Genomic DNA, 13685 nt, shown 5'->3' on the forward strand with positions numbered 1-13685 from the left:
CCCTCATTGTGGACCAACTCCAAATCCCAAAGTGGAACTGACCATCATTTGGTATATCAAATGATCGAACTGATCAAAATTTGGTATCCCAAATTTTGAATTAACTACACACCAACTTGATAATCAGAAAATAATAAATATTTTTACTTTTACAAAAAGATAAGGGAAGCAGTAATCCTTGACAGTTTGGGGGTGCGCTTTGATACAGAATCCCTCAGCCATCTCTCCAAGAGAAGGCCCGATGCAGTATTGCTGTTTTTGTAAAGCTAAAGCCTGAGTGCCGAGGAGAGAGACAAGACAAAGACAGGCTATTCTGCGAACTGGTCAAGGAGTGTTTCTCACTTTGATGATGAAGCTCCAAGTGTTAGCTATTAAAAGCACCTGCAAATGGTGACTCGCATTTGTCATTGTTTACACTGAGCTCTACAACTTTTTATCTAGTTTATCAACGTAAATAATTCACACCCTGGATCTCTGGTGCTCACTGCCCTATGCCCAGCGCCTGGAATAGTGCCTGGTGCAGGTGAGAAATAAGTGCTTCCTGAATGAATGATGTGCTCATCTGAGAGATCCTGGACAACCAGTGAATCTACTGATAACCTGAGGTTGTCTTGGTGAATCCTTCCCCAGCTGGGCCTTACCCACCATGCCCTGGCTCTGAAACTCTCACCTGTGACAATGAGACAGGTGAGAAAGGGGCCCAGATGTGGAGGGCCCAAGCTCCTGAGCTGTGCGTCAAGGAAAACACATTAAACATGGAAAAGGGAAACTGCACAGCTGGTGTCTAGTCTCGCCTGAGTCCCACTGTTGCAAGGATAAACACTGGGGCAGTTCAGGACAAACACAGCTTTGAGTTCTGAACAGGCAGAGCTACTTTCCCTTGTGCATGGAGCCTGCAATATGAAATCTGTTCCTTGCTCAGAGCAAGGACCTGCCTTCTCTAAAGGAGAGGCCTGTTCTGAAGGTACCGCCTGAACTCTGAAGCTGCCTGCTCTCTGGGCAGTGGGACTGCTCCATCCTGAGTGCACCAGAGAAGCCCAGGCAGCATTTTCTCCAAGGAGACCTTTGGAGAGCAGCTAGCCTCATGGGCAGTCCCAAACAAGGAGGCCTGGGTGCACCATGCTTGTCCACACAAATGTTAAAAGAATCAGGTCAAGCAGCCTCAGGACCTAATTGGCTCAGAGACAGTAATGTCAAAATGTCATAGCCAAAGCAAGAGCTGACAGTGGCTTCAAAAAGAAGGTATTATCTTCAAATGGGCAGTAATGACACGGGAAGAGCACTGGACGGGGAGTCCGGAGGCCAGCAGGTACTAGCCTGGTTCTGTCACTTCACTGCCCTTCCTAGGCCTCGGTTTTCTCAACTGTAAAATGGACATGAATTCACTGCTAAGACTGGCTTTGTGGCTTCCTCGTCATGAACCCCTACAACACAACAGCAAAATGGGAGATATGCAACGAATACAACATGGTCCTTGCCCTTCAACCTGACTATAATGTATAGGGCTTCACACAGTGCCTGGCTCCCAAGATGCTCTTAATAAATGTCGTTGTGAGCAGTAGCATCCAGGTGACTGCCGGGAGCACATGGCCTGTGGCTTCTACTTCCAAATATCATACACATCACCTACCTGCCTCCACTGCGTGGTGCTAGTTCAGGCCTTGCCTCACTGGGTCCACTGCAGCAATTCTCTCCTGTTGCATCCTGACCCAGGAGCTCATTGTCCCAACCATCCTAGCATCCCTGAGCTCCCGCCTCACCAATTTAGTCTCTACCTGCCCATTTGTGCTTCTCTCGGCACCATCACCAATCATGATGCCCCCCCCTCAAAATCTCCTTTTCCTGCAAAATTCAGTCCAAAGTCTTTAGCTTGGCATTTAAAGACCCGACCAGCTGTCTCCAGCCCACTTTCCCAGTCTCACTGCCCCTCAGGTGCCTCTGTGTTGGCAGCCCAGGCCTCATTCCCACAGCATATCATGCACCTGCTCTTTTCCTGCTGCTCCCCCACTGTGGAATCATTTCCTCTTCTTTGACTTTCAGGATCCTAACCCACATTGCCAAGCTCAACTCAAATGCCTTCTGTTTTATTAGGTGTTCTTCTCAGCTTCTGGCCCACTAAGTAGTCCCTTGATTTCAAGCTCGGCTATGTTTTTATTTTTGATATTGTCTCTATCATCAAATGTGCTCGGTTCATCTTGACATGGAAGTTTCAGCTCAAAGGCTTTCCCCCCATGAAGCCCTGTGAAGGCTTTCTTGACCCCCTTCTTCCCCACACTCAGCCTCCCCACCACACACTCACACGCAATGTGTGTACTCATAGCATTTCTCCTCCAGACATTCCTTCAATAGCTTCCATCCACGGTGCAATGGAATCAGGATCATTCCTTGTTTTTCACGGGGATGAAAAAGTACCTGGCCCAGAGTTGGTGTTCAGTATCTCTTAGATGTATCTCTTAGATGATGATGTTGAAGATAATCAGAATGGTCCTCGGTGGCCACAGGGAAGCACCAGGCATCACATGTGTACAACCAAACTGTCTGCTGTTTCCCATCCATCACCACCGTACATACAGAACGCACTGCCTCTCTTTCATCCCATGTGAATGCCCAGACCCAGAATTCAACCTCCTTAAGTTTTCCACACAGAATCCACTCACACACAAGTGTGAAAAAGCAACAGGGACTTTACAGAAGGCTCTGGAGGGGAGATGAGGGTGGTGGTCACACAGCACAGCCCATGACTAGCCACCTTCAATTCCTCATGAGACACTCAGGACTGCCCAGTCTCTCGTGGGTCCCACCGACCCAGACTGCCCCCCTCCGTCTTCCTCCACACAGCAACTGGCCTCACCACTTTCTCTCTCCTCCTTTCCAAAATCCCAGCTTTAAGTTGCTCCACTTTCTATTTTGCCACCAATTAACATCAGCCAGGGCTTCATACCCAGATTCTTCAGAAGGCTCAGCTCCCACTGGTCCCTCAGTTAACAGAGCCCTGTTTTCCTTGAAGGCTCTTTGGCCACCACCTTTGTGACTCAAGCATGACATTCAGTGACTTACTCCTTCCCTCAAGCGGTTTGTGAGATATTTATCCCAAACATAATGTGGAGTTCCCCCCCAAGGAGGCTTCTGATGGGTGAAATTTCACCATCTCCCAACATCTATGGTCACCTTCCACTGAGTTTTTGCCATGAAACCTCAAGAGCAGTGGCATCTATCTTCCAGCTTCCCTGCCTGATCTCTGATGCCCCCAACCATCTGGACACCCCCATTCATTCTACCTCCGAGCCCAATGACTCATGACCGTGCCCCAGCATCAGGTCCAGGAAGGGCAGCCCATACAAAACAGCTTCCCGAATCACGACAAGTTACGCGGAATGCAACATCCTTCTCAGGGAAACTCTTGACTCTGATCAGACTCAAGAAAGCTGGTGGACAGGGCTACCCAGGGATGGAGCCCACCCACGGCAGGAGCCTGGCCTGACCAGGGTGACCGACTCATGCCTGTTCGCCCCCAACTTTCCCAGTCTTTGCACCAAAAGAACCATGTCCCAGGCCCCCCAGGTAAACAGGGATGGTTGGTCCCTACAGGTTTGTACCACCCACAATCCTTGCCAAGAAGCAGGAGCTCAGGAGGCCCGTTAGTGAAGCCAAGCTCCACACAAGCAGATCAGAGAGAATGCGGGAAATGCACAGAGGAGGGGCAGGATGAGCCTGGGCTGCAGGTGGGGCTAGGAGACAGCCTCCTCAGAAGTAAGGTCACACAAGCAACGCTCCAAGCACGGGGCCAGTAGTCTCAGGTGGGCTGCCCACGAGTTTCACCACCAGCATGACTGAGGATTTCTACCAGGAGCAGGACCCTGATCACACAGGGCAGGAGACTAGAAAACTATGGAGGCCAGAGGACAACAGTAACATTCTCAGAAGGCCACCAAACACACACACACACACACACACACTCAGAACTCCCTGGATTCAGCATTTATGGAGCCTCTGCAGAATTCTGAGCACACGTTTCTTTGACCCTTTCTCTTCTCCAAGACTGTCAAGCTGTGTGCATGTGTGTGTGTGTGTGTGTGCACTGTGTGTGTGCATGTGCACACCTCTTCTGCTAGCAGAGGAAATGCTCTACATCCTCTCCAACAGAACTTCTCTGCCCCAAACAGTGGCCCACTCTGCAAATGCCCCAAACATCACTGGCTCAGCTGTGCACAAAGACCCCCCCACGACCATATGACTACATGTAAGCGCTCGCCCTTCACCCCCACCTCCAATAGCCAATGGCCTGGAGAAGACACAGCGAAACATCACATCCCCATAAACAGAGAGATCACGGACCAGATAGCAGACCTCCTCGTGTGAGGAGGGAGCTGGGGACTCACCAGGACTCTGCCGGTCAGCGTCTGGGCAGATATCATCACCCCCGCCCAGTCTTTCACGGAGGTCATCCAGCCGACCTCGGCTGCCACCGCCTCCTCTTTTTCGTCCACTGGCTTGAGAGTGCCGTCCGCCTGGCTTGAGCCATTGTTAATCTTCTGGGCCTCCTGGCAATAGAGAGAACAAGGGTTGAGACGTAGCCACCAAGTGGATTTAAAAAACACAACCTACCCAAAAGAATCAAAGCTAGACGGGCCCCCGCTGAGGTGGGCACTGGCTTGAAGGTACAGGGGTTGGGAAGAAGGGACGGATTATGGCTTTGATTGTTTTTTTTAATCTTTTTAAAAAGGATCTTTCCTTTGTTTCCTCTTAAAATATCTTTGTGAAAGAAAGAAGAATAAAATTATTCTCTTCTTATTTTAAAGAAAAAAGTCATAAAACTCAGGAGGGAAACCATCCTGTCTAGGGTCACGGAGTGGCCAGATAGGAAGTGAGGTCAGCATTCTGTAATCTCCACCTGCCCAGCCTTCATGCCCTTCTCACAGATGCACCCTACTTTCCTAAAAAAACTCCCCATCTCCTCAGCTCAGTCTGTGTGGTTCAAAAGGGACTGAAGGTCCACCCTGTCTCCAGGAATGGAGACTGGTCAATCAGACCAGTCCATCCCTCTGGCAATAGCAATTGGGCCAAGGACGGTTATGTGATCCCATGCCAACCCAGTATGACTCAAGCCTGGGACTTTTGCTGGAAAGAATAAGAAAGGTAATCCTTCCCTGAGAATGAAGCCACCACAGAAGAAACTAGGAGAAGTGGCAGAATACTGATGTCATCATTAGAACACCTGGATCCAGCTGTGCCTGAAATCCACACCAGACCTTTTTAGTTACAGGAGGAAATAAATTCCCCTTTGTAGCTAAAAATGTGCTTGAGGATCAAGGCTGACTTCATCAGATAACTGAGCCCCACCCACATGGGGTCCTAAACTGTACACTTCTGCGTGCACTGTGCCCTCTGCCTAGAATACTCTTCTCCCACGGAGGGTCATGGTTTACTCCCTCACCTCTCTCAAATCTTTGCTCAAATATCACCTTTTCAATACTTCTTCTCTGGCTACCCTTTTAAAATTCCAACTGTCTTCTGACAGCACTGCCTTCCTGCTTTGTTTTTCTCCAAAGCACGTAAAATTTCTAACACACTCCATAATTCTCTTATTTCATTTACAGTCTGCCTCTCCCAACTGCTGAATCCTGAGTGCCTAAAAGAGAGCCTAGTATATGGTTGGCTCAATAAATATGAAAGAAGGAATAAAAAGGGTTATGAATGTCAGCCCCTCACTCACTATAGAGCCTGGGCTTAGGGATTGCCAAATAAAATACAGGAAACCCAGCAAAATTTGAATTTCAAATAAACAACAAATAATTTTTCAGTATAAGTATGCCCCAAATATTGCATGGGACATACTTATACTAAAAACACATTCATTGTCTAAAATTTAAATGTAACTGGGCCCCCTACTCAAATAACCACTGAGATTATTTTTGCAGACACAGATGTTTAAAAAGATGCCAGCAAAATTATGTTCATCATTTAAAATGCTAGAATTAATTAACAAAACAAACTGACCCTGGGGATCATTGTGAATTGGAGTGAGGAGGAAAATCCAAAGGCAGAGGTGAAAATCTTTATCTGCAGTGAGTGCGGGTGGGCCAGAATGAGGAGAGGAGAGCTGGGAGGCACTGAGTGAGTCATCCTCCTGGGGACTTGTAGGCAGGCAGGAAGCTGCTCCTGATGCCTGGCTCTCCCACCCCGACTCAGGGACGCTGGGCAAACAGAGGGAACATCAGTAACACCAGGCGCTCATGTGTAATTTCCAAGTGTATTGGGCCCCCCAGCACTGGAATAGTCCAAAAGGAGGCCTGGGGCAGGGGCACAGGGTGGGCATATTTGGGGGCCGCCTGCTGACATCTGTGGAGCCAGCTGCCCAAGTCACCTAAGGCCAGTCCCAATGACCTGTTAGGGCCCCGAGTCTCAGCCACGTGGAGACTGCACAGGTGGGTGTCCTGGAAGAGACAGAGACCCTGATGCGTGGCACCCTTTAGTAACTGGAGGTGTAGATGCAGGTTTCCTGCCCCTCCCTTGTAAGATGGGGACAGTATTGCCTGCCCCATAGGTGTTGGCCGGGTTAGACAGTGTCCAACGGCACACAGAACACGTTTCATGTATTAGTCTCACCACCTCCCTCTTCTGCTGGAAGGGCAGACACTCTAGCGGTGGTTCTCAAACTTCAGCAGCGTCAGAACCACCTGGAGGACTTGTGAAAACACAGAGTGCTGGGCCCCACTTCCAAACCCCCGTTTCTATCAAGTTCCCAGGTAATGCTGCTGCTGCTGCTCTGGGAACCCCAGTTCGAGCACCACTGCTTGTAATCATTCTGACCTGACTTGATCATCACTGCCCTGATGTGAAATGGAACATGAACCGTAACCTTCAGCTCAATCCTGGCCTCTCCCTGCGCCCAGACAGGGAAGAGATCAGGGCAAAGAGAAGGCCCTCAAATCAGAGGCTCTTATGGCTCCTTTTGAGCAGTGCCTTCCAGAGACATTTCTCAGCTGGTCCAGGGCCACAGCCTGGGGGCCTGAAGGACCAGCTAGCTCTCTGCTCCTCAATCCTGGGGGTGCAGGCTCCCCAGCCACCTGGCTGACCCTGGAGGAGGGAATCAACATGCAAAGGGCCGGGAGTCAGGGAGTCCTCTCCAGTCACAGTGGTTTCAATGCATCAGTGATTCAGAGCACAAGAGGTATACGGCAGATAACACTCTCTTGCCAGCCCTCTTACCTACTGTTTTACAAGTCATTCATTATTTTAATTACTTCACGATAGGCAAGGAAAAACACAGACTAAAGGGAGATAATGCTCTCATTATTATTTGCTTACACGAGATGTTGTGAGCGTAATTAATTACTTGTGGAGGCAGGACTGGGGGTGGGGAGCTGGGGGAGCAGGGAGGTGAGCACATCACGGAGCCTGATGCCAGGCCACCACGTCAGTGCTCCTCGGCCTGGAGGGAAAGCCCTTCTGCACCACTCACCTCACTCTGGCCAAGCATCCCTCATCGGGAGCAGGTGTACCTCCTGCTCCAGAGAAAGGGGGCGGAGGCCCAGAGAGGTTAAGTGGTCTTGCTGGGGACACACGGGGTGGGTTTCGGGGGAGGAGTGGTAAGGAACAGACCCCATTACAATAGCGATTGACCACCATTTGCCAAGCCAGAACTAGGGGCCAGCAAGTAAAAATTAAGTGCCTTCTCTGCATTATCTTGCTTAGACCTTGTAATAAATACGACAGGCAGGTGGAATTATCCCCATTTTACAGACAGGCCAACTGAGAGCAGGTATTTCTCAGGGGAAGGTGCACAGAGCCTGAGAGCTCGGGCTGGAAGCAGCAAGCCCATCTGGGCTTAGGTCTGCTCTGCCACTTACAAGCTGGCTACCTGGGACACGTTAGCGCACAAGCTGAGCCTCCTCCATGTAAAATGGGGACAGGCATGCAGACCCCAGGAAGGTGGTGGTGAAGCTTATGTGAGATAAGCAATGCACTAGTGCTTAGCACAGGGCTTGGGGCGTGGTAGTTACAGCTGCTGTGGGACGGGTTGGCTCCAAGGATATTCAGTTAAAACCGCGCCGTCGACTGGGGGCTCTGGGAGGGACACCGTAATAAATAATTACAGAACAGAGGATAAATGAGCGCCGATTCTAACAGCTATGAGGCTTCAACTAGGTAACGGGCCACCAGGAGGTAAGATGCCCAACTTCTGGACAGGTTCCAGCAGGAGCTGTGTGGCACTCCCCCAGGACAGTGGGGGCAGGGATTCCTACAGAGAGTCATCCCTGGACCACGTGACCTCTTAGATCCCTCGGACTCTAAGCTCCGTTAGATCAACTTCCCGTTGTGATGAGGTGACTGAGGACCAGAGGGAGGCTGCCCCCTGGGTCCCAGTACACTGCTTTCTCTCCTGTGCCCTGCAAAGTGGGCGTCCATCCATCCATCCATCCCCACACCTTCCACTTCCCACTGTAGAGAAGAACCCTGCCACTCTGCCGGGAGGACTCCTGAGTTGGGCCAGAGAGGCTCCCCCTGGTGTCAGGAGTTAACTGGCCCTGATTCCTGCTCATCCTCTGGGAAAAAAGAGAGAGAGAAAGAGAGCGTGTGTGTGTAAGAGAGAACCCCACCAGTTACAGGCTCCTGCTACCCTAGCCTCAGACAGACCATCAGAGATTTTCTGAAACGGAGAAAAGGATGCCTTTGAGGGAAGAGAGGAATAAGAAGGAGGGAGGAGCAGGGAAAAGATGAGACTGGGTGGGGCCTGGGGATGTCCTGGAAAGCAGAGGTCCAGTCACAGACACCCTCCTGAGGCTCCGTCTTGCCCTCTCTCCCACCAGAGTCTTGTGCAAAAGAAGCCACAGCTGCCTCCTGAGGACAACACTTGACAGTCTCTAATCTCAGTGCCTGGACTGGAGGATGGGGAGGGCTGTAGGGTGAGCGTGCAAATACAGGAGGCTGCGTGGACACTGGGGAGCAGGGTGGCCGGCAGCCCCCTGCCATCGGAGGCCCACACGGGCAGCCTCTCATGGGCCAGGCTTGGGTACATGGCCTCACCCCTTCTTGCCTTCTCCCCATCCCCCTCAGTGACTTCTGACATGGCCAAGGAGGGCCTCGCCCTTACTATGTCCCCTGCAGCCAAAGGCCTGACTGGACCATAGTCACCTGCCAGGTGCTCACCGTCCAGAGCACATACCTGTTGGATGCTTGGGCATTTCCCCCAAAGCAACAGGTCAAAGACCAAAGCCTGAGAAAGAACCTCAGCCATGCCTTCAGATGCCAACCCCGAATACAGAGGGCCTGGAGGGAAGTCACACGCCCAGTGCCACCCTGCCTACCTGGGAACCACCAAGCCAAGACACAAACCCCCAGTTGGCTCTATCTCTCTTCCCTCTTTTTGCCTCCCCAAGAGGATGATTCCTCCAAATCTAGCCCAGGGGAACCCATCACTCCCAAGGAGATCCCTGCCTCGCCAGCCTGCAACCTGGAGCCCGAGTGTTCCCAGGGCCAGCGGAAGCCTCCACCTGGCCTGGTATCGGGGGTTGGGTGTGGGAGCCCCACAGGGCAACATGTCTCATCTTCAAACGTCCCAGCTTTCCCCAGCAGTGGGAGCTGCCCTGGCCCAGCGTGGGAGAGCAGGCCTGTGCTAACCCCAGGACCCCACCACTTCTGGTCCTCAGATCCAGGCTATCTCTCTGTCTCTCACCCTTCCTTCACTGAACCCAGTATACTGGGAGCCTCAAGTCTGTGGTGTGGTAGGAAGAGCTCTGAGGACCAAAGATACCCAAGTCCAGCTTCTCTGGATGGCCTTGGACAAGTCATTTCATTTCTCAAAGGCTCTTCTGTAAATAGGGATACATCCCGCCATATAATCTGGGGTAAGGTGGAGCACAGCACTTTCTGAAAGTACCAACTTCTTTATGAAGGGTGGGCAAAGATGGCATCATGGCTCAACTCTCAGATCCCCACCTGCCTGCACCTTGGTGGGCAGGGCCTGGTTATCTCCCTGGGCATGAACAGAATGTTGGCATTGCCAAGTCCTTCCAGGTGGCCTGCTGTGCTGGCCACACCCTCCCTATGAGCCTCTGCCACTGCTGCCCAGCTGGGTGCATTCACCTTGGCCAGGTGCCAAGGCCACCCTGGGCACCACACCTGTAGGGAGGAGGATTCCAGAGTCACCTTGATCACCCCTGCTGAGGCCACCCACTCCCTGCAAAGCTCCAAGTCTGCCTCGGGTTTAGTTACATTTCAGTTAGATCTGGGAAGTTGTTAAAGCAGTGATTGCCTGGGAGGAGAACCACGCTTCAAAATGTAAGTCAGATCATGTCACTGCCATGCCGACCCCCTCCTGGGGTTTCTCATCTCAGTCGAAGGAAAGCCATAGACTTCACACAGTGCAACCCCCGAATCTGCCCACTCCTGCCGTCATCCTACAAGCCTCCCACTCACTCCCTTGCTCGCTGCAGCTGCACTGGCCTCCTTGTGCTGCCAGAATGTTCCAGGCCCTCTCCAAGCTGGGGCTGACTGCACTGGCTGCTCCCCCTGCCCCAGACAGCCACAGCTGCCCCCTCACCTCACACTCTGTTCAAAGCCTCACCGTATGGGTGAGCACTTCCCTGCCCACCCCCGTTGGACATGACACCCCAGCTCTCCAGCCCTCCCCAATCCCATCACTCATCTATGCTCCACGCTTCTCCAGAGCATTTATCCCACCATCTGGCAGCCTGAAGACTTTAATCGTCACTGACTGTCTGTAAGCTCCATGAGGGGAAGCATTTTCATCTCTTTTGTTCACTGCTGTATCCTCAACAATTAAACATTATGAGCTCAGACTAAGTAAGCACTTGATACATCTTGGTGAAAGGTAGGAAGGGGGCTTCCCTGGTGGCGCAGTGGTTAAGAATCTGCCTGCCAATGCAGGGGACACGGGTTTGAGCCCTGGTCTGGGAAGATCCCACATGTCGCGGAGCAACTAAGCCCATGCGCCACAACTACTGAGCCTACACTCTAGAGCCCGCGAGCCACAACTACTGAAGCCTGTGCGCCTAGAGCCCATGCTCCGCAACAAGAGAAGCCACTGCAATGAGAAGCCTGCGCCCAGCAACGAAGAGTAGTCCCTGCTCGCTACAACTAGAGAAAGCCCGTGCACAGCAACGAAGACCAAAGGCAGCCCAAAATAAATAAATAAAATAAATATTTTTTTTTAAAAAAAGGGAGAAAGGAAGGGGGAAAGGGGGAAGGAGGAAAGGAGAGGAGGAGGAAGGGAGGGAAGGAGGGAGGGAGGGAGGGAGGGAGGGAGGGAAGGAGAGCTGTAGCAGATGGGAAGTCAACTGTTGGCAAGCACGATAACCAGCATAGGTAACATCACTAATAAGTAATGATGGTCACAATAACCAGCCACCGTTTCCGAGCATCATTACAGCAACTCTGCGAGGTGGGTCTGAATGCGCTCATTTGCAGATGAGGGGTTAAGCAGCTGGCCCAGGAAGACACAGTGGGAATTTAAACCCCGCTGTCTGACACCAAAAAGAGACAAGCACCTGAGCTGACTTCCTCCCAGGGATAACGCGCGCAGAAGGATTACGGGCTGTCACAAAGTGCCCAGGAGAGATTTATTACCGTCACAAACACTTAATTCAGCCCAGCTCTGGGTGCTGCGTGTACTGCAGAGACCCTTCTTCAGGGTCCCTGTGCCTTAAGAGGGTGGTTAAGACAAGGACAGAGGAACACGGTTCTTCTTCTCTACCAAGAACCGGCTTGGAACCAAAAATCACCCTTCACGGAGCAGCGCAGCAGATGGGGAAATGAACGTGGTCGAGCTGACAGGCTGCGAGCCCCCCTGCTCAGCACTGAGGCTGTCTGTACAGATGCTGCTGAAGGACGAGATGGCTTCCCGGCTTCCCTCATGCCATCTGCATCCTTAACAGGGAATCCTGGTCCAAGACTGCAGGGCCTGGGGCACCCGAGGGGTGGGGCACTGACGGCGATCAGAGCATCTCCCGTCCTTGGAAGCCCCAGGCCTGCACCTCTCTCTGCCCAGGACCTTGGTGCTATGGGGCATTTCCTGGCCACTCAACTTCCAGAGGGCTGTGGGGAAAGGAAGGACCCGGAAACCTCCATCTGTCTTCCCCTTGTGTCTCACAGTCCCACTTTGTCCTCAAATCTCCCTGGTCGACATCAAAAAGCCGCTTCTCCTGAGCCTGCATTGACGGATCCTGCTTCAGTCTGCCTGAGACCCCCATCCTCACCCCATCCCCAGCAGCAGCTCCCCGCCTCTCCCTGCCCCCTCTCACCCAGCAAAACCGACCCAGCAGCCTGGCGTGCAGCTGCCCTCAACTGACCACAAAGCAGGAGTCCAGAAGTCCTCGTCTTCTATTAGAGGGATAGTAGCAGGGCCAAGAGCTCTGGGCTGCAAGTTAAGAGGCCTGCATTCTAGCCCCAGCTTTGCCAGGCACACGCTTTGTGGCCCTGGCCAGTCGCTTAACCTCTCTGAGTGAGCAGAGTCCCCATCTGGGAAATGAGGGGAAACAGTGGGTTAAACCCATAGTTTTCTGTCCCTTAGAGGCCAGCACTGTGTTCTGTCAGGTGCCTTAGGGGGTTAGCAAGGGATGGCAGAGGCGGCAAGGCCCCTGGCCCCCATGAAAATCAAAGCACCACTCCGCTGAGCAGTTTTCACCTATTAAGGTTCTGTGCTAGACTGCACCTGAGTAAAGGGGTCTTCTGAGGAAAAAACGTTTGAAATCCACTGAGTAAAAACCCATAGGCCTGTTTTTGCTTTTAGAAGAGGCTCTATTTCACGGCAATGATGATGGCATCCTGTGCCCTAAGACCCAGACATGCCTGACCATCAACACCTATAAACCCATGGGGCTTCCAGGACCTCCATGCAAGGCCACCATCCTGTCCCTCAGCCTCAGGTCTTTCCCAGCCTAAAGGCTGGGAAACGGTCCTCCAGCCGCCCTGACTCCTTCCAAATCGGCCAAGAGGAAAATGTCCTCCCCTGCCCCCAACGGCTCCTTTCATATCCTGGAAGGGTGGCCCAGCCCTGGGATTCTCCCAGGTACCGATAATCCTGTCTATGAGGGATTAGGCCGATTACCTCAAGCAGCTCAAGCAAATAAAGCAGCATGTGGGCACCAGCAGCTGGGATTTTCACAGTGAGAGTTCTGCAAAGGGAGAGAAGGGAGGAGATAGGTACTCTGGCACTCAGGGATGGGGAAACGAGGCACCAGAAGACTCAGGCCCCCACCAGGAACTGCCGTCAGCGGGTGGTGGAATCAGTTTCTGCCCTTGGGAAGTTCCGATGATCCGACCTCTCCCTGTCAGGACGGAGCCCTCCCCTGCACCTTGCAGCTTCCTCATCCAGCCCCCGAGACCCCACATGCACATGGGGTACCACGTTTGTGCCAGAGGAACCCATCCAGCAGCTACTGCATCTGCTAACTACAGGCTACACATCCAGGGAAGGGGCAGGGTGACTACAGATTCAGGCTGCCAGAGCTGAAAAAGAAGCTCGGACAAAGCCAATTGCTCTGGGATGTCAGAAAACCATCGTGTTGCCTGGTAAGACACCTCATCATCACGTGCGTTTTTAGCTATGGCTTTCCAGGGGCAGTGTCCAGATGCTCACTTCTAGGAGTCCCCCGTGCTGTGTGCGAAGACACAGGTCACCGCGGAAGGAAAAAGGTGACAGCCGAAAAAGGCCAGGTGCCCTT

The 13685-nt window shown here is 52.3% G+C and overlaps 1 protein-coding gene across 6 annotated transcripts in view; it reads right to left on the bottom strand.

Moving 5' to 3' along the window:
- The window catches only part of KCNMA1 (potassium calcium-activated channel subfamily M alpha 1), a 763138-nt gene that overhangs the window by 531992 nt on the left and 217461 nt on the right, over nt 1–13685 (bottom strand). For all 6 annotated transcript variants that reach the window (XM_082611009.1, XM_082611010.1, XM_082611008.1 and 3 more), the window contains exon 2: nt 4380–4541. In XM_082611009.1, the coding sequence (XP_082467135.1) occupies nt 4380–4541 (162 nt within the window). The remainder of the gene's footprint in view (nt 1–4379; nt 4542–13685) is intronic.

This window comes from Mesoplodon mirus (genome assembly GCF_964341445.2).
Source record: "Mesoplodon mirus genome assembly, chromosome: 2".
Taxonomy (NCBI): Eukaryota; Metazoa; Chordata; class Mammalia; order Artiodactyla; family Ziphiidae; genus Mesoplodon; species Mesoplodon mirus.